This window comes from Hylobates moloch, unplaced genomic scaffold (assembly GCF_009828535.3).
Source record: "Hylobates moloch isolate HMO894 unplaced genomic scaffold, HMol_V3 SCAFFOLD_16, whole genome shotgun sequence".
NCBI lineage: Eukaryota > Metazoa > Chordata > Mammalia > Primates > Hylobatidae > Hylobates > Hylobates moloch.
This window is the reverse complement of record NW_026652291.1, coordinates 37,105,008-37,131,176: the sequence shown is the minus strand read 5'-3', so window position 1 is coordinate 37,131,176 and position 26,169 is coordinate 37,105,008. Positions and strand designations below refer to the sequence as shown.

The 26,169-nt window shown below is 41.7% G+C and overlaps 2 protein-coding genes across 8 annotated transcripts in view; one reads left to right on the top strand and one right to left on the bottom strand.

The window, feature by feature from the left end:
- LOC131381474 (uncharacterized) overlaps positions 1-21,211 on the bottom strand; it is a 52,007-nt gene extending 30,796 nt beyond the window's left edge. For 2 of the 4 annotated variants that reach the window (XR_009210226.1, XM_058429431.1), the window contains exons 1-2: positions 21,016-21,200; positions 14,493-14,606 (exon numbers count right to left, since the gene is read on the bottom strand). Coding sequence is in view for 3 of the 4 variants with exons in the window: in XM_058429431.1 (XP_058285414.1) it covers positions 14,493-14,573 (81 nt within the window). In the remaining variant the exon portion in view is untranslated. Of the gene's footprint in view, positions 1-14,492; positions 14,607-20,998 lie in introns of all 4 variants that reach the window. The other 2 variants (XM_058429430.1, XM_058429429.1) reach the window with 2 other exon arrangements.
- The window catches only part of RAD51B (RAD51 paralog B), a 730,112-nt gene that overhangs the window by 482,688 nt on the left and 221,255 nt on the right, over positions 1-26,169 (top strand). The window lies entirely within an intron of this gene.

The following is a 26,169-nucleotide window of genomic DNA, read 5'->3' as shown; positions in this document are numbered from 1 at the left end:
GGAAAAGAAGACATTATTAGGCTGCCATCTTGGTATTCCCAGCATCTGGCATGTTGTATCCTGTTTTCGGCATTACTTGTTTTCAATAGATCATAGCACATGAAAACTAAAAATGTAAAATGTGTGGATAGGTCAAGGAAAGAACACAAGAGAAATAGCAGCACTTCCTAGAACCAAGAGTGGTTTCTAGTTGTATTGTTGGAAGGCTTTCTATTCTGGTTGGAGTCGGGGGAATTGATGGCTGATTTCATGTGCAAGAGAAAGTATTTGGGGATTCATATTCCCTACCAAACCATCCCTGCAAAAAGCTGGAGTCCATTTGAAAGATTATATGCAAGTTTGTGGCTTGTGTTCTCTTTTAAAATAAGTTCAACAAGCAAGACAGCTCAGAATGGTTGGGACAAATCAGAGACTCATGGTTGTGAAAGAAGCAAACTTCAAAGCGTGGTATGAATTTTCAAGTCTTATTTCCACTCTTGCTTTCCAGCTGGATCTGCTCTGGATTTACTGCAGGATGTTTGAAAATGTGGCTCCCTGCTAATCTCAGACAGTTGCTATGATCAATGGTTTCTTTCATTTCCGATAAAAAACACTGGTGTTTCTACTTAAATTGTGTGTATTTTCAGCTTTATTATTATAGTTGTGATTTATTGTCCTGCATTACCCAAATTTGTAATCCATTAACCACAGACTTTGGGGTGGGTTGGTCAAGTTAGCAGAAATCTCTACATGCTTTAGCTCCAAGGCCCTTCACAGCCCAGTCTCAAACTAAATGTTCATTGGTTTGTGTAGGGCCATGTACCAATGGATATGAGTGGAGCAGTTTTAAAAATCCACTCCTTGGGGGTATGGTGCAAGTTGGCTGTAATTAGTACTTTGAAAGCCTAAGGTGTCACCATGTGACTACAAAGTTAATATTAACAACTATGATCAACATTATTAACATTAGCGTTTCCATAGTATTTTTAATTGTCTTAAAATGATGAATTTCTTAATCTACCTCAAGCAACTGAAGCATGAAGGAGAGAAGAGAATTGCTGAAAGGCCACACAGTGAGAGGTGGTGTGCTGGGAACAGAAGTCAGAGCCCCTCCCGTGAAGTTTTAAATTTGGTTACTGCTGCCTCTTAGGAGTGAGTTTTGGATAAAAATGTTTAAGTGTCCTAGTGACCTTTCAGTTTTTGTTTCCAAAGCCACAGACTATATCAACACACACGATTTTACATGGTTCTATTCACAAGGGCACATGCCAGCCAGTGCTCTACTTCCCTGGTATTCAGGAGTCCATAGCACTTGACTGGGCATATGTCTTCCAGCAGCTGTTCAGATGCCATGAAATGCCTGATTTATAGAAAAAGATTAAAAGCACCAAAAAATGTGTGGTATTCGGCTAAAGAAAGCTTAAATGTTATGTGAGGTAGGGGAGGCTAGAGTTGAGAGGAGATGGGCACAGCCTACAAATGTCAGAAAAGCTGTAAATCCCAAAAGGGAGAGGAATGTGTTGAGGATTTTCAGCCTGGAGGCCAGGGGGCAATGTAACCTCAGCTGGGAGAACAAAAGGAGAAAGGGAACATTAAAGTCAACCACCAGGAAGTGCTTCTTGGTCGGGAGCTCTCTTTTGCTGGTGCTAGTTTGTCAAAAGGAGGCACATTTGAAGCACAAGATGCATTACAATCAAGTTAGATGAGAGCCAGAGAGGTTTCTTTGGGGAGCAGTCCTTGAGGTAGTTTGTGTGAGAGTTGGGCTAGCTTTGAAAGTAGTTTCCCCTCACCCTCAAATCTTTTTACATTTAGGATTTACTGTCTAATTTCTCAAATCTGCACTGTTTCTGTTAAGGTCTCAATGTCAAGAAGGCTGGAGGGACAAAAACTCCAAGGCATCTTTGTCAGTTGCCTCAGCTAGAGAGGTGACGACAGGGCCAAAAGCTGAGAGAATGGGATGCCAAGAGGTGGTGTGACCCCAGAGGCCTTCAAGTTAGAAGGACTCTCTGAGAAGAGATCCTTGTTTTCCATCACTGCAGAGAATGCTATACCAAGGGCAAGAGGCCTCTAGGTCAGAGATCATAAAGAAGAAAAGAATGGCTGGATTTTAGGGGTGGTGCCCAATGATTAGTTTGTGTTGTAATGTGGCATGAAGTATCTTCAGAATGCATTTGCGATGTTTACTAGGATTTGGAGAAGGATCGTAACAAGGTCTAGCAAGGCGGTCTAGCCCAAGGAGGGTCCAGTTGAGGTCCGACCTAGTTTCTGATATCTATCCCTTCCAAAGCTGCATGTTTAATTAAAGAAGATGGATGATCTTCCCCAGATAGAGGAGGGCTGTTCTTCAGTCAAAGATATGGAGTGGTTGTGTTTCTTCACCAAAACCTTTATTCCATTTTCTCAAATTTTAGCACACATCAGAATCACCTGGGGGGCACATTAATACACACATTATGGACCATATACTGTATGCCTGGCATCGTATGTTTATTATCTCATTCAGTCCTCACAACCACCCTCTGAGGATAGTGCAGTTGGCCCTCCTTCTCCATGAGTTCTGCATCCATAGAGTCAACCAACCATGAATCAAAAAATAGTAGGGGAAAAATGGATGATTATGTCTGTGCTGAACACATACAGACCTTTTTCCTTGTCATTATTCCCTAAACTGCAGTATAACAACTATCTACATAGCATTTACACTGTATTAGGTATTATAAATAATCTAGAGATTGAAAGTATCCAGGAGGATGTGTGTAGGTTATATGCAAATACAATGCCATTTTATATAAAGGACTTGAGCATCCATGGATTTTGGTGTCTGCAGGGGGCCGTGGAATTAATCCCCTGCAGATACCGCGGGACAACTGTATTAATTATCCCATTTTGTAGATGAAGGAACTGGGGCTTAGAAGGCAACACAAATAGTGGCAGAGTCAGGATTTCCACCTAGGGAGACTGGCTCCAGAGGTACATTCTTATCCACTAAGCTCTTTTGTAAGGACACAATTGAGATTATCATGACTGTGTATAAATAGGAACTAAAATACAGCCAGATCACATGGGTGGGTATTGGGAAGGTTGAAACTTAAGTTATTCTCTTCATTTGTCTCATCTCTGTCTTGCCTTTCCATGACACTGACACTGACTTTATGATCTAATTGACCCATTTTATCTTTCACACCTGGTAATTGTGTTCATGGGTTGTCCCTTCGTCCATTCAGCTGTAACGGTAAAGAAGATGGCCAGTACACCTATCCTTTCAGCAGGATCCATTGATGGGGGGCATTTTTTCCTTATAAGGGGCTATATATGAAGGACAGATTCCTTTTGAAGGGAGGTAAATACCCAAACATAACATCTAATAGAAGGACTTTGTCCAGCTGAGCAGATATTATAAGTTTGTTAAGTAGAACTGTGTAGCTCTGTTGACCTCTTTAGTCATTTTCATTCTCAGCATCTTCTCCTTCTTCCATTTATTTTTTATTTATTTATTTAGAGACAGGGTCTCACTCCATTGCCCTCACTGTAGCCTTGGCCTCCCAGGCCCCAGTGATCCTCCCACCTCAGCCTTCCAAGTAGCTGGGACTACAGGCATGCACCACCATGCCTGGCTAATTTTTTCAGTTTTATTTTGTAGAGACAGGGTCTTGCTATCCTGCCCAGGCTGGTCTCAAACTCCTGGCTTCAAGCGATCCTCCTGCCTCTACCTCCCAATGTGCTGGGATTACAGGTGTGAGCCACCACACCCAGCCCTCTCCTTTCAGATCAAAATTTTGGTAGAAGTTACCTATCACTAGTCCATGCCATCAAACCAGTATACTGTTTTAAAAATAAAATGTAAAAATATTTTCTTTTAGCCCCAGGTAACCTGGCTCCTCCTTGATCTAATTTTCTTTATACCAATAATCAGCCCTTGAATTTGTCTTCAGGAGGGGAGAGATGTCTCTTCTGTTTATCCAGAATCCACTGTCTACTCTAAATTATTATTATCTGGTGAGATATGAGGCCTAAATTTAACCATGTATAAGTTACCTTATATTCAGGGACATATAACAGAGGCACGTTAGCACAGGCTGTCCCCATGGTCAGCCATCATCTGTCCACTGCTTGAGCAAGGGAAGCCAGAGAAGACCAGAGGGCAGCTGGATAACTAAAATATGTGCAGTGGAGAACTCTGTGTCTGTTAGTTACATCCTTTCCATGATTTACAGTATACAAGAGCAAAATTACTCTCTACCCTCAGGGGAGTGTCCGAGTTTTGTGGGCTAAATGCAAATGTATATACGTATATGTGCAGTGTGTGTGTGTGTGTTCAAGGTGGAGGTTCCCGTCTTTAATAGAAGGTCTTTTTAGGTTATGATGTTGATTTTTTTAACCATATTTCCATCTAATAGGCTCATTAAAGCAGCTAAGGTTAATCACATTTCCTGGCACTGTCATCTCCAGCTATAGAGGATGAAAGAAATCCAGTGAACAGGTTTAAGGAGACAAATTTTTTTTGTTTTAAAATATGATGTTTAGGTAAATGAAGCTAGAAAAGCCTCAAAATAAATTCCTTCTGAGTAGGACTCTAGGCCAGAGATAGAATAAGCAATTGAAATCTTTAAATGTAGACCCCAGAAAACAAACAACAGTCAATAAGTGGCTGCCAGAGACCAAGGGGTGGATCCAAGGCCAGCCAGGAAGAAGTTTCTTGCTCCTTCAGGGACCAAACTAGAACTGAGGGAAATAGCTTGCCCTTTGACTGGATAGTACAAAACTAAGGTAAACCAGCAGAAAGGCCTGTCTTAGGGTCATTAGAATGTGAGGTGTTTTTTTTTTTTTTTTTTTTTGAGACACAGTTTTACTCTATCACCCAGGCTCGAGTGCAGTGGCATGATCTCCACTCACTGCAACCTCTGCCTCCCACATTCAAGCAATTCTCATGCCTCAGCCTCCTGAGTAGCTGGGATTACAGGCACGCACCACCACACCTGGCTAATTTTTTTGTATTTTTAGTAGAGATGGGGTTTTGCCATGTCAGCCAGGCTACTCTCAAACTCCTGACCTCAAGTGATCCACCTGCCTTGGCCTCCCAAATTGCTGGGATTACAGGATTGAGCCACTGTGCCTGGCCGAAATGTAAGTTCTTGTGGGCAGGAATTTTTGTCACTTTTGTTCAGTGCTGGTCCCCACATCTTAGAAAAGTGCTTGACAATAATAGTTAATAAATAATTGATGATAATAAATACTATATGATAAATGGCAATAGGCAATTCAGGGAACCATGTGAGAAAGGAAAGAACAGAAGTGGAACAGCTCAGCTTTTGAAGGAGAAATCTCCCACCTTCACACAAGGGTGGTGACTGCGTAGCTTAGTGTGATACACTATAATGATATTTATTAGCCACCTACTGTCTGCTAGGTCATGTGTTAGGCAGGTGCTTGGGACACAGAGACAAAAGCTACAGTCCCTGCTCTTTGGGAAGCTCACAGTCAGGGGAGGGGAAGGGGTGTGGCTATGATGGACGAGTAAGCAGGTTACACTTGGTATCATGATGGCACTAGGTTTGGGATGTTTCTGGGGGAACAGATAGGAGTCCTGGTTTGGGGATGGAGGCTCTCTAGGAACTTTACAACAAGGAGGCATGTGAAGAATTAACAGCAGTTCTTGAGAGAGAGAAGGGGAAAGGGCACCTGGCAGAGGGAAAAGCCCCCATCATGGAATCGAGGCAGGGTGTAGAGCCAGGCAGGGGCCGGATTGCCGAGACCAGCTTGGTTGGGGAGACCCTAATCCAGCGGTGCTAGAGGAATTAAAGACACACACACAGAAATATAAAGGTGTGAAGTGGGAAATCAGGGGTCTCACAGCCTTCAGAGCTGAGAGCCCCGAACAGAGATTTACCCACATATTTATTAACAGCAAGCCAGTCATTAGCATTGTTTCTATAGATATTAAATTAACTAAAAGTATCCCTTATGGGCAACAAAGGGATGGGCCACATTAAAGGAATATGTTGGGCTAGTTAACTGCAGCAGGAGCATGTCCTTAAGGCACAGATGGCTCATGCTATTGTTTGTGGCTTAAGAATGCCTTTAAGCAGTTTTCCGCCCTGGGCGGGACAGGTTTTCCTTGCCCTCATTCCCGTAAACCCACAACCTTCCAGCGTGGGCGTTATGGCCATCATGAACATGTCACAGTGCTGCAGAAATTTTATTTATAGCCAGTTTTGGGGCCAGTTTTGGGGCCAGTTTATGGCCAGATTTTGGGGGGCTTGCTCCCAGCAGAAAGGTCTTATTCCTCATGCTAATCAGTTTGAATTTTTTCCTGAGGGTAATAGGGAGCCATTGAAATAGGGAAGTATAAAGAAAATGTGGCACATATACACCATGGAATACCATGCAGCCATAAAAAAGAATGAGCTCATGTCCTTTGCAGGGACATGGATGAAGCTGGAAACCATCATTCTTGGCAAACTAACCCAAGAACAGAAAACCAAACACCGCATGTTCTCACTCATAAGTGGGAGCTGAAAAATGAGAACACATGGACATGGGGAGGGGATCATCACACACCAGGTGGGGGGCTAGGGGAGGGATAGCATTAGGAGAAATACCTAATGTAGATGACAGGTTGATGGGTGCAGCAAACCACCATGGCACATGTATACCCACGCAACAAACCTGCATGTTCTGCACATGTATCCCAGAATATAAAGTATAATTTAAAAAAAAGAGAGAAAGAAAAAGAAATAGGGAAATGACAGAATCATTTTGTAGCTGGAAGCATTTTCTCAGGCAGCCATTTACAGGTTAGGGGGATGGAGATGAAACTACAGAACTTGGATTTTGATCTCTTTGAGGCAAGTCACTTTGGGGTGGGGTTAGCCCTGAACTTCTTAAAGCAATGAGAACTTTATAATAAGTTTTAACCTTTCTGAGATGTTGGGTGGCCAGGTCTGGTTCTAGCTTCCCACCTTACCAACACAGGTGAGATTTCTTTGGTATACCAGTCTTCTGAATAACATCAGGTGAGCCCTCCATTTATCGAGGCACCTAATGGTTAGAAATGGTGTCAGGCTATCTATAACTCCGCTACAATGTGACAGAAAATGGCAAATGACTTAAAGTACTAAATGGAACTATGAGGGCTGTGTGTGGTGGCTCGTGCCTATAATCCCAGCACTTTGGGAGGCTGAGGTGGGCAGATCACTTGAGGCCAGGAGTTCAAGACCAGCCTGGCCAACATGGCGAAACACCATCTCTACGAAAAATACAAAAATTAGCTGAGTGTGATGGTGCATGCCTGTAATCCCAGCTACCCAGGAGGCTGAGGCACCAAAATCACTTCAGCCTGTGAGGCGGAGGTTGCAGTGAGCCGAGATGGCGCCACTGCACCCCAGCCTGGGTGAGAGAGCAAGACTCTGTCTCAAAAAAAAAAGGCACTATGGAAATTAATACAAGTTTTATGTTCCTTTTGCTAATGATTGCAATAATATTGAGTGCCTACTATGTGTCAGGCACTATACTAAGCACATAAAAATGCAACAACTTAGTGGGGTTCAATTATCACCCTCAATTTAGAAACAAAGAAACTGAAGTACTAAGTATTTCCATAACTTGCTGATGATCACATAACTAGTAATTAGTTGGCATTCAAACCTAGAGTCTTGCTCTAGAGTCTGTGCTCTTGACCAGTATACCATACTCAGCTCTTCAAGATGATCATACAACTACCTCAGCTAGAGCTTATGATCACATATTTCTGTCATTGTTAGAGTTGAGAGGTTTCCATGCATCACTATAATTGCAGCTGTTTCTTTATATGTGCCCTGAAATCTCTATGCTGATAGTCAGTAGAAAAGCAGTGTGTTTTAACAGAAGCTGAAGCACTGCATTTGGAATTGGGAGACTTGTATTCAAGGACCAGCTTTGCCACAAACCATCTGTACTATTTTGAGCAAGGCACTTAACTTCTCTGGACCTCAGTTCCGTCAGCTATATACATAGGAGCTTGCATTAGGTGAAGCTGGCAGGCCTTTCAGTTTGCTTCTTCTGTCACATTCTGTCTTCAATGAGCAAATTGGTATGTTCTTTTTCAAGCCTCAGACAGGCTTCTCTGTTCACCTCTTAAAGAAGGCTGGACCAACCCATCTATGAGCATTTTGTCACATTTCTTTTGTCACCGTTATTATATTGGATATCTAGAGCAGCAATCTTTTGAATCTATAACCCATCATTTTTTAGCACATTGCCCCAAAATATGGAAAACTGCTGCCGAAAACTATAGTGCTACTATATATAGTTATATAAAACACACCAGAAATAGAATTTTTAAAATATGAAGTAGGTTATAGTATTTTTTCACTGCATCCCATTGAGTCATTGTGATGTATTCCCACCACTTGGTATAGTTCAAATTTCTCCCTTCCTTGTTTTTACTGCAGAGCTCTTTACTGTCCCAAGTAGAGTGAGACTGAAACCAAAATTTGAGCACTGGGTCCATTCATTCAATTGTTCATTCATTTACACATTAACTATGAAGCATCTATAATATGAAATACTTGCTGAATTTTCAGGAGGCCATAAGAACAGTATCAGGCTTGGCCTCTCCCCTCTCAAACATAAAGACTAATTCTAGTGTTTTTCAGTTTTATCTGGTTGGAACCCTAGAATTCCTGCATACTGTAATGAAGCTAAACTTTACATCTAAACTGGCTATATGTATTGCACTACAGTGCATAAGACAAGAAAAGTTACAAAAAGAAGGAAAATCCAGAACGTGAGGCCCATAGACATGAAACAGTTAAAGTCACACTGTAGTACAGCATCTAATGAATTGCCAGGATGAGAGAAGTAGATTTTTAATATCAGAGGCATTCACAGAAAGGAGAGATCATCATGATCTTTGTGATGGAGGCTTGGACCACTGCCTTAGGATGTCAGGGCAGAACTAAGATGGGCCCCCTGGTTGGTCTGTCCTGACTCACTGTGTCTGCAGTGCCTGGATATCAGCCAGCAGACCACCTCCATCATTGAGTTAGACCTACTCACAAGGTGACAGGCTATTAACTAGTCCCCTGTTCCACCGAGAACTTGCCAGGCTGGCCATAGTAGCGTGGTATAGGTTGAAGTAGCTTAGTACCTGTGGTGGGTGACTGTTTTTCTTGGCCAGCTGTTTAATGAGCACCAAATGAGGTAAAATGCTGCTTGGTTCCTCTCCTCTCTTCAGACACAAACAATTGAGCACATCCTAGTGTTAGGGAACTGGCTTTCTTGTGCTGGTCATCTTGGTTCCCACATCCATCCCTCCCCTCTGGGCTAGAGTTTGGAGGAGCTATTGAAGAACCTTGAGAAAACTGTTAACCTTGAAAGTGTAGTTATTCATCATCAAATATATTAACAAATGTTTGTAGCCAAAGCTTTACTGTCTATGGCAGTTTTAAATAATTATCAAAATCATGATTTAATTAATTTCTCCCTCCATTTCGGGTTGGCTTAGAGAAGTAGGAGATTGCAATTCACAAGTCCTTTCTGGTCCTGTAACCAACTTGCACTTTCAAGTTCAGGTAATCACCTTGTCCTTTTCAGTTTATTTACCCATGACTTAGGTTAAAGTTGCCCATGCCTCTGGTGAAATTCACAAATGAAACTTCACCTAGCTGGGTTTCATATTTGTAAGAAATCATTTTTTTTCTCCATGAGAATGTGCAGGTCAGCTGAGACCAGCATGATTAATTCTAGACATGAATTAGAACAAGCCCAAGCTGAACAGTTCTGTCAGAGGAAGTCATCTGAAATTGGTATGTGTGACCCAGTATATCTTTTGACCAATTTGCATTGGAAACCACAGTGAGCATAGAAGAAATATAACCTTGATCCTCTGGCCTAATAAACATTCTTGCAATTCTAAATGTACCTAGAGTTTGTGACAAGTGTGTGTTGGAAAACTCGTTGAAAACACATGAGTTAGTAACGTTCTCTTTCTTTTTTTTTTTTTTTTTTGAGACAGAGTCTCGCTCTGTCGCCCAGGCTGGAGTGCAGTGGCGCAATCTCGACTCACTGCAAGCTCCACTCCTGGGTTCACACCATTCTCCTGTCTCAGCCTCTCTGAGTAGCTGGGACTACAGGCGCCCGCCACCACGCCCGGCTAATTTTTTGTATTTTTTAATAGAGACGGGGTTTCACCGTGGTCTCGATCTCCTGACCTCGTGATCCGCCCGCCTCGGCCTCCCAAAGTGCTGGGATTACAAGCGTGAGCCACCGCGCCCAGCCAGTAATGTTCTCTTTCAGAAGATGAGCTTGCATGGCCGAAGTGAGATTCCAGTGGGAAAGACCTGGTAGAGAAAGACTGGGAGAATGCGTTGACCTCTGGAGGGCAGATTATGGTATGCCAGGCAATGGGTTGTGCCACCAGGGAGGGAATCTAGAAAGACGAGGAGACTCATGAGAAAGGAGATGACTTCCGTTGACAGGTCATTGTTGTTCAGACTTAGTACAGATGAAAAAGGAAATCCAGAAACCTATATGACAGCTCCTCTTGGATTGGATGAAAATATTGATTTTTTTTTTCCTAGCTGGAATTTGACAGGGTCAGTTCATGTCTGGGTTTTCAGCACTTAATACAGGGCGCTTTTGTCTTGGGAGGCGGCTGGACTGGTTTTTCCTCCAGGCAGGTGCACAGAGGGCGTTTATTGTAGCCTGAAACACAAACACCAAGCCCCTAGGCCCTGATCCACACACTCTCCAGTGTGGCTCAAGGAAATAAAGTGAATAATGTCTCTTGCAACAGGCGAGCACTGTAAATACCACTCCTGAATGAAATATTTCTTAAAACTTTGTATCCGTAACCTGATCGTCTCTTAAAACTTAATTATATGTCAGAGAAAAAGGAAGCTATTGGCTCCTCCAGCTGTCCAGGTTGAACAAGAGCGCACAATGGAGCATATCCGATTCGCAGCCTTACTTAGGTAATCAGATTAATATCTCCTGAATTGAATTTACCCTTTTGATATGGAGTCTTTCAGCTGCCTTGTTTCACATCTCAAATTCTGACAAAGCTGTGCGGCCTTTGAGTAATTTCCCTGAAATCTATATACGGGAAGCCTGTACTCTTTCAAGCAGTTTTTGGGACTTGTACCAATTAAATCTGTCTCTGGCACACTTTTAATGGCATGCTTTCCCCTGAGTCAACAACTGCTCCAAAAGCTGAAGTCATTTGTTTAATTTAAAAGCAAAGGTTATGGAATAACCATTTCAAGCTTCACCAGCCAAACTCCAGTGGCTTTGAAAAGGGAGATGAGGCAGAGGAAAGGCTAATAAACTGGATTTCTTATACACAAAATAAATTAATTACTGTGTTTCTGTAAGTTAGTATCAAATCAAGTTTGTTCACACCCTCCTTGCCAACCTAGCTCTCCCTTTCTCTTCAAACTCACCCTCTCTGGGCTTTCATATTCACGATTGAGGCTCACTCTCTTACTGTTGTTCTTGCAACACAAACATCTGGACTGGATTTTTGTCAGCTGGAGTTGAGAGAGAACTGTAAATGATGCAGTGATTTTCTTTCGTCCTTATTAAATTTATTTATAGCCAGTCTGAAGCCAGGAAACATGCTAGAGCCTTTGACTGGAGGTTCTCGAGGAATGTACAGTGGATGCTATTTTCCCCTGTTGTTTTCTAAATAATATCAAGGATAGAATTACATAACTCCCAACTTGAGTATTTTTTACCCTGAAGGACCTTTTATTAGGACATTTTGTGCGTCAGAATTCTTCCATTATATTTGCTTATCCAATATGCCTTCCTTTCTGTCAGTGAGAGAAAAGGAAATGTACATGACAGGTTATTTCTGAAAAATTAGAAAGATGGAGAGTGAGTTTCTGGTTGTTTGGGATATGAACCAGTGGCGTGAGTATTTTCTTTTGCCAAAGGAACACAACATGGATCCTATTTCTACCTCTTAACAACCTCTGCAATCTTAAAGCTGCCAAATCTCAAAGAATTTCATTCATTTAGTCATTATTTAAGATAATAAAAGGCCCTACAAGCAGCTTACTAAAATAATTTATAAAATATTTTTCTCTGCCCTTAGACCTTGTTAAATAACAATGCCTTGGTGTTTATAAAATTATTTAAGAAACAAAACTTTCTTAAAGGAGGCTGAATCGGATGATGATTTCTTGAGGTCCCTTCCCAGTTCTATTATTTGAGATGATTCTTTAATTTTCCTTCACTGTCATTTATATCTGTGTCATTAAAAAAAAAAAAAAAAAAAAAAAAAAAAAAAAGGCTGTTTGGGAATGAGATTTGCTACACCCGTAGGCATTTTCTTCTTCAGAAAAGAGACTGTTTAGCTTTCTGCCACCCAAGTCAGTCATCCTCAGCCTGAACAATGGAGCTTAATGTTCTCTATCTTCCTAAGAGTTAGTGTCTGTTGTTATGAAAGTGAATTGAAACCAAATGTACTTTCTATTGGAAAAGCTGCCCTTGCTCTCAGCTCATGGACAAAACTGAGAGAGAAGGCTCTTACAAAACAGAGGGAAAAATCCTTGCTGTCATGTCATAACACCAGTTATTTCACTGTTAGACCTATGAGCATATCTTTGATGCAACGCTACACTATTTGATGATGTTTCTGTGTCACTTAAAGATAGGTGTTTCATATTTATCTCTTAGAAATGTTAGCAGATTTTTTTCTTGAGTTATCTTGCTTATGGACTGGAAAAGCTATTCTTACACTAAGACCCTTCATTAACTAAGAAGGCATAAAAGATAGCTCATGTTCTCCACCAAGAAAGGAAGCTCTGTTTCTATCTGTCTGATGGGAAGCATTTGAGACAGAGCAGCCTCATGAAGTGTGGGTGTCTGTTACCCACTTCCCAGTTTTTAAAGTAAAAGCCAAGTCAATGGCACTGGTATTGGCAGTGAAATGAGCCACAGAGGCATCATTACTCATCACCATCACAACTCAAGGATCAGCAAATGAGAGGCCCGAAGGTAAAGAATGTTTATTTTCAAGTAGAGAAGAAAGAAAAATCACAGAGAGGTAGAGAAAGGTGAACGGCAAAGGAAGAATCCAGCAGACATTAAGCAGCACTGTATCTTCCAAGATCATAAAGCCAAATAGTTCCTGCTAGATTTAACTTTTATTATTTTGGAAGATGAAAATCACTGGGGCATGGAGTTCTTATTCTGCATTTAGGAACTTCCATAATATTTTAATAATAATAATAATGATAATAATGCCAATCACTTTAATTAAATCTCCCTAAATAAGCATCTTTTAATGCAGCGTTGTTTGCTGTAAAACATCCCAACTAATGGTAGAGGCTGGATGTCTGCCAAAGACATGGTGAGGGAACCACCACAGAGCCGCTGGTATTGGACCCTGGAAGAGCTGGTTCCTCTAGCCAAAGGAAGTGAATAATCATGGGGAAGTGGTTATTTCAGCTGTGACACTCAGGAAATTTCAGTATAATGTGATGGCCTTATATATGGAATATTCTTAGACATACTAGGATGGTACATGTAAATTATCATGGGAAACATAATTTGAGGAATACAGAAGATTATAGGTATTATTTGATTCAGTTTTTTTTATGTTAGTTTGGAGCCATTGTCAGGCATGGAAATACTTTCACCGATATTCCTGTCTTCTATAATTCAAGGCCTTAATAATAAATTGGTTTTGAATCAATCAGTTGTCTGATAGACGGCTCCTGGGAAGACTGGAGAGCCTTATGAGGGTGCCCACCTCTCTCCTGTGTAAAAGGCCCTTCACTCTGGCAGCTTCACTCTTGGGTGGTGTTGGGTAGAAGTAAGATCAGATACCCTGCTCACTGTAGGATGGAAAGGATCACATCAAAGCTCTGAGGGCTGTTTTCCCCTCAGGCATGCAAACCTGATTTCCTCTTATCACCTGATGAATTTTCGACTGTTTTACTTTTTCCTCCTCTGTGCTTGTGTTTTTTACAAAACCATGAAGCCTGTAAACCACACGGTAGATATGATCACAACAATGTTAGTGGAGAACCCCATGCTGTTGTCAGGATCACCATCATAGGTATGAGTGCTTGATGCAGGGTGTGAGGGGGAAGGGGGCAGTCTTTTTAAAAAGCAGGTCACGGCTGGATGTGGTGGCTCACACCTGTAATCCCAGCACTTTGGGAGGCTGAGCTGCGCAGATCACTTGAGGTCAGGAGTTCAAGACCAGCCTGACCAACATGGTGAAACCCGTCTCTATTAAAAATACAAAAATTAGCTGGATGTGGTGGTACACACCTGTAATCCCAGCTACTTGGGAGGCTAAGGCAGGAGAATCACTTGAACCCGGGAGGCAGAGGTTGCAGTAAGCAGAGATTAGGCCACTGCACTCCAGCCTGGGCCACAGAGCACGACTCCATCTCAAAAAAGTAATTAATTAATTAATTAAAAATTAAAAAGCAGATTACCTTTGAACCTGTTTAGATAGTGGTTTTCCATCCATCACCTCTTAACTCCTCATCTCCCATTTTCCCAACCCTACACACCTTATCTTTGCGTGGATGAAGTGCAGTCTCTCCAGAACGTTTTTGTGAGTGGAGGGATGCAGAGTAGATTGTCGGTGCCATGTCTACGTTGTTAATTGCAGTCCAACATGTAATCTAGTTAAAAAAAGAAAGAGAAGAAAAACCCATAAAATAAATTTTAATACACTACCCCTAGGCAACTTTGTCTGAAGAGGAAATCATTGCAAGAAAATGAGACTTACTAAATAGGCCATTTGGGAAGCAGGCAATGGCTATTTTAAAGGCTTGAAGTTTTAATATATGTATATGCTTTTTTTCTGTCACCTCTTGCAAATAAATAGTAGTTTACATCAGGAGACAATTCAGGAAAAAAGCCTTTTAAAAAATTTTCAGGAAATCTGGCCACCATGTTTCTGCAGCCACTGATAAATGACAATGCCACAAGCAGTGACCTAGGACATCCTGAATGCTTGCCCTTCTGAAGAGCTTGCATTCTCTTTTCATAGGGTATCCTGTTCCTATTGCAATCTTTAAGCTATCTCAGCTCAAGATCATCTTTTTTCCTTTTATTATCATACTTAAAACAGCACTAGTGCTGTTAAGAAGACTCCACCCATAGATGTTGATGTCATTTGTGAGGAGGACAAGATTTAAAGAGAAGGTAACTGGGCCAGGTGTGGTGGCTTACGCCTATAATCCCAGCACTTTGGGAGGCCGAGGCGGGTGGATCACTAGGTCAGAAGTTCAAGACCAGCCTGGCCAACATGGTGAAACCCTGTCTCTACTGAAAATACAAAAATTAGCTGGGCATGGTGGCACGTGCCTGTAATCCCAGCTACTCTCGAGGCTGAGGCAGGAGAATTGCTTGAACCCGGACCCGGGAGGTGGAGGTTGCAGTGAGCCAAGATCGCGCTACTGCACTCCAGCCTGGGCTACAGAGTGAGACTCCCTCTCCAAAATAAATAAATAAATAAATAGAAGGTAACTGGATATTGGCCCCAATCATATTCTAATTCAGCAAACAGACCCATTGAAACTCAGCACTGTTATTTCAGTTCATGTTGTACAAATCAACTAAATATAATTTTGTCCATTTTCAGGGATAACTGAGTGTTCTTCATCCACAAAGGCCCAAGTCCGTATAGGACAGTAGCACAATGGGGAAGAAACGTGTTTTTGTTTTGTTTTGTTTTGTTTTTTAGTGCTGATGAAAGGTGTTATATCCAAGGGTAAGTTATAAACAGAGAAGCTGTTTCTGATTATGAAGATTGATTCAGCCTGCACTGACACTTCTGAAAAGATGGAAAGAGCAAAATCGCAATTCCCTGGAGTCTCTCAGTTGTGTGATATCCATGCATGTTCGGAGCAGAATGTAGAACGGATCCACCATTCTGCTTCTCTGCTGTCTTCTAGTTTAAAACATGTTGCAGGCTAAAATGCAGAGGGAGAAGATTCTTTTGCTTTACTCATCCAGTTATTAAGACAAGGATGGGATGAAGGATCAGTCTTCACAGACCTGCAGATTCCCTCCAATATTGACCCTGTTGTTGCCTGAGGGCAGCTGGGTCAACAGGTATAACCTCCCTTTTTTTTCCCTGAACAAAGGCAGCTGGACTTTCAAGGAAAAAAAAATAGTCCAGCCCTGGTAATCACACAAACAGTTCTCAAAGCCCAATTAAACTAAAATGCCTTGTCTCAGTTTCTTTCCACAGTTTATAGATTTTGCCAGCATAATTATCAAACTTTAAATGTTTCTCTCTTCCATTGTCTTGTTCTGTTTGGTTCACCTGGTGATGTTTGTTATAGCCTTTCTATTTGAGGAATTAGTGGAAGATCAAATGTTGCTAAGAGCAATTTCGTTAGTATTGAAAATAGTAGGAAAGAAATAGAGAGCAGCCATTGTTAGCAAAATAGCCTGGTTGTGTGTATTAAGCTTGGGAAAGAATTAAGGCCATTTGGGCTATTGATGCAAAATACCTTCGTTTTACTAACCACAGAAAAAGCCCTTAGTTGGGTTGTCTTGAGTAGTTAGAACTGGGGGTGGCCAAGATGACTGGTTGCTGATTTCCAGCACTGTGCATCAACCACCAAATGATTTTAACTTTCAAAGTTTATGGGGAAAGAGTACGATATGAATTTTGAGGTTTTTGCTGCTTCTTATGCAAAACATTATTTCGGTTTCAAGCAGCTGATCACAATTGCAACTGCTTATACCTGGTGAATTATAATATTCTCTATGGGAACTGCACTGCATGTCTGTGGGGGCTGTCCCATCTGCCTCCTTTGTGAATCTCTTCTCCTTTCAGTGCCTTCTAACTTGGGCCCCAAAGAGGGGTGCAGCAGCTGAATGTCATTCTCTTGGGCTGTGGCCCAGGCATGCATCTTTCTGGAAGGATGACTGAATCCCATTCTTAAATCTGAAGTTCCTCTTGATTAGCGGCTCCTTTTGTTTGTTGTTTTTAACGGCATCTCTGTCTTTCATGGGTAGCTTACAGGGATGTGTTTGAGAGCCCCTTCCAGCTGGGAAGCCGCCCAACTCCCACCAGCTGAGTCGGGGGATGGCTTCCCTTTAGTTCCGCTGCTGTCTGTGGATTACAAGGACTCCACTTCCAGCCCCAGCCACAGTGGCCCTTGTCTGCTGTGCAAACTTGGCTCTCTTCTCTGGGTTTTCATTCTCCAGCCATCTGGGCATTTTGGGCACCCCTCTTATCTTAGTACCTTGGCACTCAGGACCACATGTCATCCTATCATAGAGATGCAAACAAAGGAATCCTTCACCTCTAGCTTGCAGTTCCCCTGGAACCATCATAGATTGAGTGACAATCAGGGAGATGGGGGGTTGGGCATTGGTCTTGAGTGATATAAATGGTTTTTCTAATAGAAGCCATTTGGAATGGGCTGACAATAGCTAGGATTGTTCAGTACCAGGATTCTTAGTGCCTAGCTTCCTTCTTTTTCTCTGGCTATCTTGAAATCTAGGAGGAAGGAGCATAAAGACCCCTGTGGCCTCTGATTGCCATAGCCTCTCTAGGCCTGGAAGCTTCAGCTTAGGGGCTAGAATACTGCTATGTGCCAGAGCAGTTCATCTAGCTTCCTATTAAGAATTCTATGTGCATTACCCACTTTTAAAATTCCTCCTCCTACTTCCTCAACTTCTGGTTTGGGGAGGGTTTGATCAGAGTCATTCTCTCTTCAGAGAAGCATCTGGAAAGATTGATCCAAGAGTGCTGATAGCAAGTTCACTATCATCGCCCTGCCTCGAGGAAAATAAGCATTCGATAAAAGGACACTTCCACTGCCCAGTTCACTCCTACTCCACTGTGTCTTCTCCTGTCCCTCCCCTTACCCCTCTGACCCCTGCACTCATTCTGATCCCTCTTCCTGCCTGAATGTCTCTCAGTGGTCAACAAGGCATGAGCTAGCCAAAGAAAATGCAACCAAATAGTGTTAATCACCTCCATTTAGACCTCAGTAGTCAGGTGGGGCTGCAGGTCTTTGAAAGGCAGACTTAAAATGCTTGCCTCTTTTCAGCGAATCTGATTTTACATTTGGCTGCTGATCATTCAGCCCCTGGCATTTGTTCATACATTGGAAGCCCAAAGCTTCCACACAGTTGAGTCTACAGAGCAGAGTAATATTAACAAGACATATCTTGGTTATGATGCCAAAACCATGGTGCCACTTCATTTCACACCGAAGTGGATGGATCTTATTTATTTTTTAAGAGTTGAGGCAGCACAGAGAAGCTCAGAGATTCATTCAGGATCATCCACTGAGTCCAAGCTTTGATCCTCTGGCCGCTATGACAGGCAATGATGGTTCAGAGTACAGACAGAGCTCCTGTAGAGCGTGCGACCAATTTAACTGGAACCATGGGTTCTTAATTATGACCTCCCCTCCCCACCCACTGCCACCACCATCCAGTTGCCAGAACCTAGTTGGTTTTCTGTGAAAAGGCAGCTAGTGACACTTTGTGTGGGTTCACCAGAAGGCCTTTCAGTCTTTGTCTCATTTTAATTGTGTATCTCAACCAAGAAGATCAACTCTCCACATGTAAAATTAACTCCCTTTAGTTTTCAAAGTTTCTTTCCAAGAACCACCTATTGTCAGTCCCTCATCCTGTGTCTGGCAAACTTAGAAGAAACAATGAAGTTCGGAGTACAGACTGAGCTCCCGAAGCACTGATCTTTTATGTTTCTAAATGAGGGAAGAAGGAATGCATATTCTCTGGCACAAGCTGGCTCTACCACGTGATTTGAAGTAAATGCCCATTTTATTTCACATTAGGAGGAGAGACTTGGAGCAGTTTGGCAGCAGATCTGTAGCTGGGTAATTAATCTAAGAACTATAGTTTTCTTCCACATAGGAGATTAAATACCCATCTTTGGTCAGATCAAAGCAGGCCTCTTGGACTATCTGATCTTTGCAAAAGGCCCCATATTGGGCCAGCACAACAGTCTTTGCATGTATTGCTCCCTATGTTAAAAACAACAACAACGGCCGGGCGCAGTGGCTCACGCCTGTAATCCCAGCACTTTGGGAGGCCGAGGTGGGTGGATCACGAGGTCAGGAGATCGAGACCACGGTGAAACCCCGTCTCTACTAAAAAAAAAATACAAAAAATTAGCCGGGCGCGGTGGCGGGCGCCTGTAGTCCCAGCTACTCCGGAGGCTGAGGCAGGAGAATGGCATGAACTCGGGAGGCGGAGCTTGCAGTGATCGCGCCACTACTCTCCAGCCTGGGCGACAGAGCGAGACTCCGTCTCAAAAACAAACAAACAAACAAACAAAAAAAACCAACAACATCATTTTAGTATGTGTAAATAATAAGGTCTGCCAACATTAGCAGCTCTCTGGGCCCAAAGTAAAACTTTAGGTTTTTTTCTTTTCTTTTTTTTTTTTTTTTTTTTTTGAGATGGAGTCTCGCTCTGTTGCCCAGGCTGGAGTGCAGTGGCATGATCTCTGCTCACTGCAAGCTCCGCCTCCCGGGTTCACACCATTCTCCTGCCTCAGCCTCCCGAGTAGCTGGGACTACAGGTGCCCGCCACCATGCCTGGCTAATTTTTTTGTATTTTTAGTAGAGATGGGGTTTCACCATGTTAGCCAGGATGGTCTCGATCTCCTGACCTCATGATCTGCCCGCCTTGGCCTCCCAAAGTGCTGGGATTACAGGCATGAGCCACTGCACCCAGTCCCTAAAACTTTAGTTTTACTTGAACTGACTTTATATTAATTTTCTACTACTAAAACAAGTCACTGCCCCCCAGAGTTTGAAGAAATGTGAATATTAACTAGGGCTTGTCTGAATGAGAACAACAGCATTGCTCTTTTCGTAGTGTTGTAATAAATATCATCTTAGACTTATATGGCATTTTCTTTAGGGCATTAATAGAGTTTATATAACCTATTGTTCATTTACTTGATAGCTCATTGAGACAGTTTAGGTATTGATGCTATATTCTCCATCTATAAAGTGGAAAGAATCAAAATATTAAGTTCAACTTAAATGGGTTACAAGAAAGAATACAGACGTTTGTATGATCTGTGTCGCCAAGATACTGCCTAGAGCTTTTAAACTTTGTAAGTTCTGCATTTCACCTACCCAAGGGAGTCTGAGAGTGTGTAATTTGGGCCAGGGTACAACAGCCCTTGACCAGGTTGAAGTGGACAAACAAATGGAATTCATTCCAGTTTACCAACCTGGCACGAATTATGTGCTGGTCAAGGAAGTGTTTTTCAAATCATGGGGAGCCACTAGTGAAAATCTACTGGTGCTTTGATGGTGGCCTTTGGAGATACTTTTATAATTTGAAACCATTCCCATGGCAGGCCCACGGAGAGGTCTTACTTTAGCCAACATGCAACATTAGGTAGAAGAAATGGGGCCTTTCTGGCTGGCTTGACCTGTGGGTGGGCCCTCTTCCACATGTTTCTAATTAGGATGCAAGAAAGAGTAGATATTCTGTGGCGACTCTCCTTTCCTTCTCGGCTGTGAGACAGAACAACAGCGCCTTTGTGATGACCTTTACAGGGCTGTTTACATTTGGTGACCTGCCTGAACACTCCTGCCAGAGTGGACGCACCTCTTGGCTAATGAGGAACAGCCATGCTATCTTTTACTATGGTAGACCTTGGAGGTTAAAATGAAAAATACGAGGATTCTCTGTTGATGACTAGTCGAAGTTAATTTTCTTTACAGATTTATTGAGGTATAATTTACATACTATAAAATTCACCCATTGTAAGTATACAATTCAGTGATTTTTAGTATAATAAATTTATAAAGTCTTGTCATCATATAATCCAGTCTTAGAATTTCAGTTGGAGTTATTTTGGAAACACCAAATAATGATCATAATTGGAATGTAGATCATGCTGAAGTGAAACAAATTTGTGAGGCTATCTTGGGTTAAGGAAGAGGGCCACCCAGGAAGCTATTTGAGACAATTAAGTCTCAAGCTTCTCAAAATACATGAAACCTTGAGATTAGCACTTATATTTCAGAACATTTTCCATATTTTTGCTTACCAAATGGTATGACCTACTTGAAAAAAAATGAGAAGCTGCTGCAGAACCTGCCTCAGATGTCAGCATCAAAATTAATGTTTCTTGGTTATAATGAGAAGGAGCAGAAGATGAGAATCTAAGCTCCCCTTAAAGGGCTTATAGTTCACTTTGAACATCTCATCACATGTTTATTTACGTGCCCTCTCATTTTCAAGTACTGTGTTAGGTACTGCAGACACATGGATAGTGAGACAATGTCTCTACCCTTAAGACCTAATAGTCCAGTGGTTTCTATGAAATTTCAATATGATGTCATAAATTCTGTGGTAGAGGTAAGTGCTGTGTGATGTCAGGAAGGTCATCAGTAAAGACTTTCTAGAGTTGATGTTACTAAGAAATCAATGACATGGTCAATAAGCTCACTAGTCCTGCTGACACTGAGTCCCTACCCTCTGCTCCATTTGGATGAGGCTCTGTGGGATCCAGTCCCTGCCTTGGGGGCTTTGTCATTCATGAGAGAAACAAGTCCATCACTCCTTCCAGTTAGATATCTGTGAAAAGGTGGAAAAAGCAAAGAACACTTGGAATTTGGGAGAGAAAGAGAGACCATTTAAGGGAAGAATTGCATTTGAGTTGAATTTTGAAAAAATTCAGATAGGCTTTTGCCCGGCATGGGTAAAAGTGGGAAGCAGTCCAGAAGAAAGATGTGAGCAAAGGCTCAGGGACAGGAGAACTTGGGATGTGTTCTGAGAACAGTGAGTAATCCAAAATGGTTTGATACATGTATCACATAGTATAGCTATTTCTATATACTTATGTCAGAAACAAGGGAATTAAGGGAATCACAAGGCTCTGCTTTGCCTGTATGAAGGAAGGCTTCCTAGAGAAGCCGTTAATTTCACTCTGTCTGTTATGCATGCTTTACACCAAGGTGATGTGATTAGTTTTCTTCTTTGGTTTCTTCTTTCTGAATTCATCAGGTGATCACACCCATTGGGCCACAGAAAGCACCAGTGGATTTTCACTAGTGATTCCTGTGATTAAAAAACGTTTTTGACCAGCACATAATTTGTGCCAGATTTGTAAGCTAGAGTGAATTCTGTTTTTGTCCAGTTCAACCTGGCCATAGGCTGCTGTAACCTGGCCCAAGAGCTTAATGTAATACTTTCAAGAAGATTAAAAATCCAACAATTCCTTGAAACATTGGTTGCTAACCTTTGAAAGAGTAGTCACTGCACCTGAGTAGCCTTAGGAAATGAATAGGAGGTCTGACAAAAAGAAAAAAAAGAAGAATGGTACCATTTGCTTAAAATCCCTAGGGCCTTATAGGGTAAACCTATTTCTAAATTTAAGTTGCTAAGACCTTAAAGCTGGGGTTGTTTGGGGATATTTTGGAAAGTAAGGAATATTATTGACTTTCCATCAGGAAAGAAAGAACTCAGTTGTTTTTGATATTACTAAGAAAGAGGGAGTTTTGCATTTATTTGTTTGCATGGATGGTCTACTTACCGTGTGGCCTTGTTCATGACATGGCGGACCTCCCTCTCTGGGGTCAGTGTGAATAGCCAGGCTGCAGCTGTAGCTAGAGACAATGGCCAGCACTGTTGGGCCTTGCCCCTTAAGCCCTGAAGGTTAATTTCCTAGTATTTAGTGGCATTGAACCTGCCAAAGAAAATGCTGTTTCATCTGGGGGAACATAATTTCTGTATGTGTATTTTTTTCATGAAGAATAAAGAAGAGACATTTTTGGAAGAACATAACTTAACCTATTGGCCTTGGCTAGGAAAGCTAAAAAAGCAAGGGGTCAGTACTCTTACAAGTATCATGTCTTAAACGTCAGCCAACCAGTAATTATTTAGATGCCATCAGAGGGGAAGTCCCATCCCATTGTTATTTTTTCTCTAGACTGTGAGATGCTTTAAAAAAACCTCTCTGCAGGGAAATGATCTTTAAAAAACAAACAAACAAAAAGCCTGAGAATTTAGTGCTGCATTTGTTCAGAAGTAACGGCCCTGGAAACGGAGGAGTTTTTGTTATTGTTGTTTTGGTGACTGCTTTGCCACTCTGCATGTTAGAAAGGGCAAATTCTTGGCCACTATTTAGGGTTCCCAAAAAATTCCAAGATGTCCAGTTAAATTAGAATTTTACATAACAATTTTTGTATAAGTACATCTAAAATATTGTACTGGGACCTACTCATACTTTAAAATTATTCATTGTTTACCTGAAATTTAAATTTAACTGAGCCTTGTATTTCTTTTTGCCAAATCTGCAATGCTTTGTTACTTCAATAAAAAAACTGTCCAAGGAGCCTGGGAGCTTTTATGATTATTGAAAATCACTATCAATTTTAAACCTAAACAAAACAATAGATAAAGCTTTGAAAATAGAATCAAGTCCAGTCATACCAAGTGAAAGGAGTCCTTTCTCATTCTTTTATCTTCTTGTAGCCAGCTGTGGGGATCCAATTTATTGGGAATGGCTCACCTAGGTCTACTGTAGCTCAGAGTTATACCTTGTAGATAACCTGGATGCTTCTGTATTCCAGCTTTAACTCAGAGGATCAGGTCAGAATGGAGGCTCCCTTTGAAATCTAAAGTGCTTAGCTTCTTTAGGGTAGCTCCGCACCCTTTTTACTTCTTCTGTAAAATGTCTATCTAGCCTAGAGAAGTGGAGTCTCACTAGACATGGTTCTGAGAATAATAGCTATCATTTACTGAGTGCCTAATATGTGCCAGTGCCTTACCTGCATTACCTGCATGAGTTCATACTGCCTTCTAACAACACTATGAGACAGATACTGTTATCTCCATTTTACAGATGAGGAAGTAAAGACCCAGAGAGGTTTAGTAACTTTCTGCAGCTCACAGAGCCATTGAAAGGCAGAAGTGAGATAAGCATTCAAATCAGTCTGACTCCCAAACCCCTTCAGTAACCACTGTACTACTGCATGTGGTGTCCTTAGATTCTCCACTTTTCCTCTCCCTCCCCAAGCCCCCAGTTTGGCTTGATATTGGAATCATCCCTTTCTCTCCTTGTTCTTTACTGGCTGGAATTAATAGAGTACTTTCGGTCTGAAACTGGCCTTAAAGAATCTTTGTCCACGTTTATCACACAGCAATGCAATAGACGCAGAAATCTGGGCACTAGAAGATGTTAACTTTGGATGCCTCCTGTTTTATATGCATATGATTAAACCAATGGGGAAAGAAAGCCCTGAAACTTTATTACAACATTTTTGTAATATTAAATTTGACATATTAAAATGTGTCATCATTTTAATATCTTTAAAGAGCCTGAGGAGACTCTCAAGCCTTAGACTGTAAATAGCTAACAGCTTTGAGATGAGCTTACATAGGAGTCAAATGATTGTTCCAAGATGGCTGTTCTAATTCTGCAGAGCTGCTGTGGTACTCAGCCTACTGCCTGCCAAAGGCAAGGGGCCTTGCCCCTCTCTTCCTCCTCCCTGCTTTCCTCTTGGTTAAGAAGTAACAAAAATATACTGCCCAACACCCACTTTCTTTTAGAAGCACATATTCTTCCTGGCTCACTCCCTCTATAAAATGATTTGTCAGCATTTTGATCTCATTAAATAAAAAGTTTTACTTGGTCCAACTGGGAAAGTTTATGAAATTAGCCCTTCCATCCCATCATCTGCTGTGGCCACAGTTGTTAAGTGTGAAATAGCTCTATGGGTGTGGTCTACCAAGTATCCCAATAGCATTTCTTACACTGTGGACTATGAACCCAAAGGTCTGGAAGAGTCGTTTTCATAGGGTCATACTAAAGAACACTGGCTCTTTCTGGTTAAAAACTTTCCTAGCCTTTCTCCTCCAACTCTCAACACATCTCTCATGTTTCTTTCCCCCCTGCAGAAGTATAGCAGACCTCCTCTTTTCTTTTCCTCTGCACTCTCCTCATCTGTCTCCAAGTCCCCATTGTGCCACATTTCTCCTACTTCCTGTTTCCTTTAACCACTAACTTCTCAATTTTTAAAATCAAGCCTATCCAATTCTAAAAGGAAATTGAAACCCCACCCCTCAAAAAAGTAAAACTAGGGGGAAAAAGCCATAATAGGAGGTATAATGTTATGATCTTCTCTCTTAGCCCTACACATCTGTAAAAAGTAATCTTGCTCCATACTGCAAGACTAGGGCAGCCCAGCTGCCCACTCCCCTTTTATTCTCCCTCTTCACATTCCCCTGTCCTTTTCTAACCCACCTTCCCACTTAGGGTCTAATTTAGCCAATTTATACACTTGGCAAGCTTGCAAAGGTTTTGGTTCTCTCCTTTTGGGTGTGGAATGCTAGTGCCACAGGGGCTTTCAGAAACAATTTAGTAAGTGATAGACTTGGAAGAGTTCAAAAGCAGCTCTGGGAAGACGTCACTGATGAGTCTCTGCTCTTAGCATTTTGTTGCCTCTTAGAGGCTTAGGAAATAGCAGCATTTGATCCATAATCTACTCTTTCTTAGTACCCAGAGAGGCAGCACAAGGGTAGACCTTGAGCAAGTTACTTAAACTATGAGCTTCTATTGCCCTTTCTGTAAAAAAAGGCAAAATAATCATTCTGACCTCACATTGTTGCTATGAGGATTCAGTTAGTTAATTTTTAAATTTTTTTAAATTAATGTATTTTTTTTTTTTTGAGACAGGGTCTTGCTCTGTCATCCCAGCTGGAGTACAGTGGTGCGATCATGGCTCACTGCAGCAATTTCCCAGGCCCCAGTTATCCTCCCACTTCAGCCTCCTGAGTAGCTGGGACCACAGCTACTCCCACTTTAGCCTCCTGAGTAGCTGGGACCACACCTGGCTAATTTTTGTATTTTTGGTAGAGGAGGAGTTTCACCATGTTGCCCAGGCTGAGTCTCAAACTCCTGAGCTCAGGGGATCTACCTGCCTCGGCCTCCAAAAGTGCTGGGATTACAGGCATAGACACTGCACCCAACACAATGACTTAATATTTATAATACACTTAGAACAGTGCTTAGCATGTAGTAAGCACTAGATTACTAGATAAATGTATAAAATGAAGGAAAAAATAATAATAGTGTTTTTCTTTTAATTCATGCATGAAGAACTATGTTCGACTTCTGTATGATATCTTGAAGGGGTCCAAAATAAATCTGACCGGCAGTTTGAAGGCCTACAAGAGAGCATATTACGTAATTTCACTCAAGGATTTTGACAATTA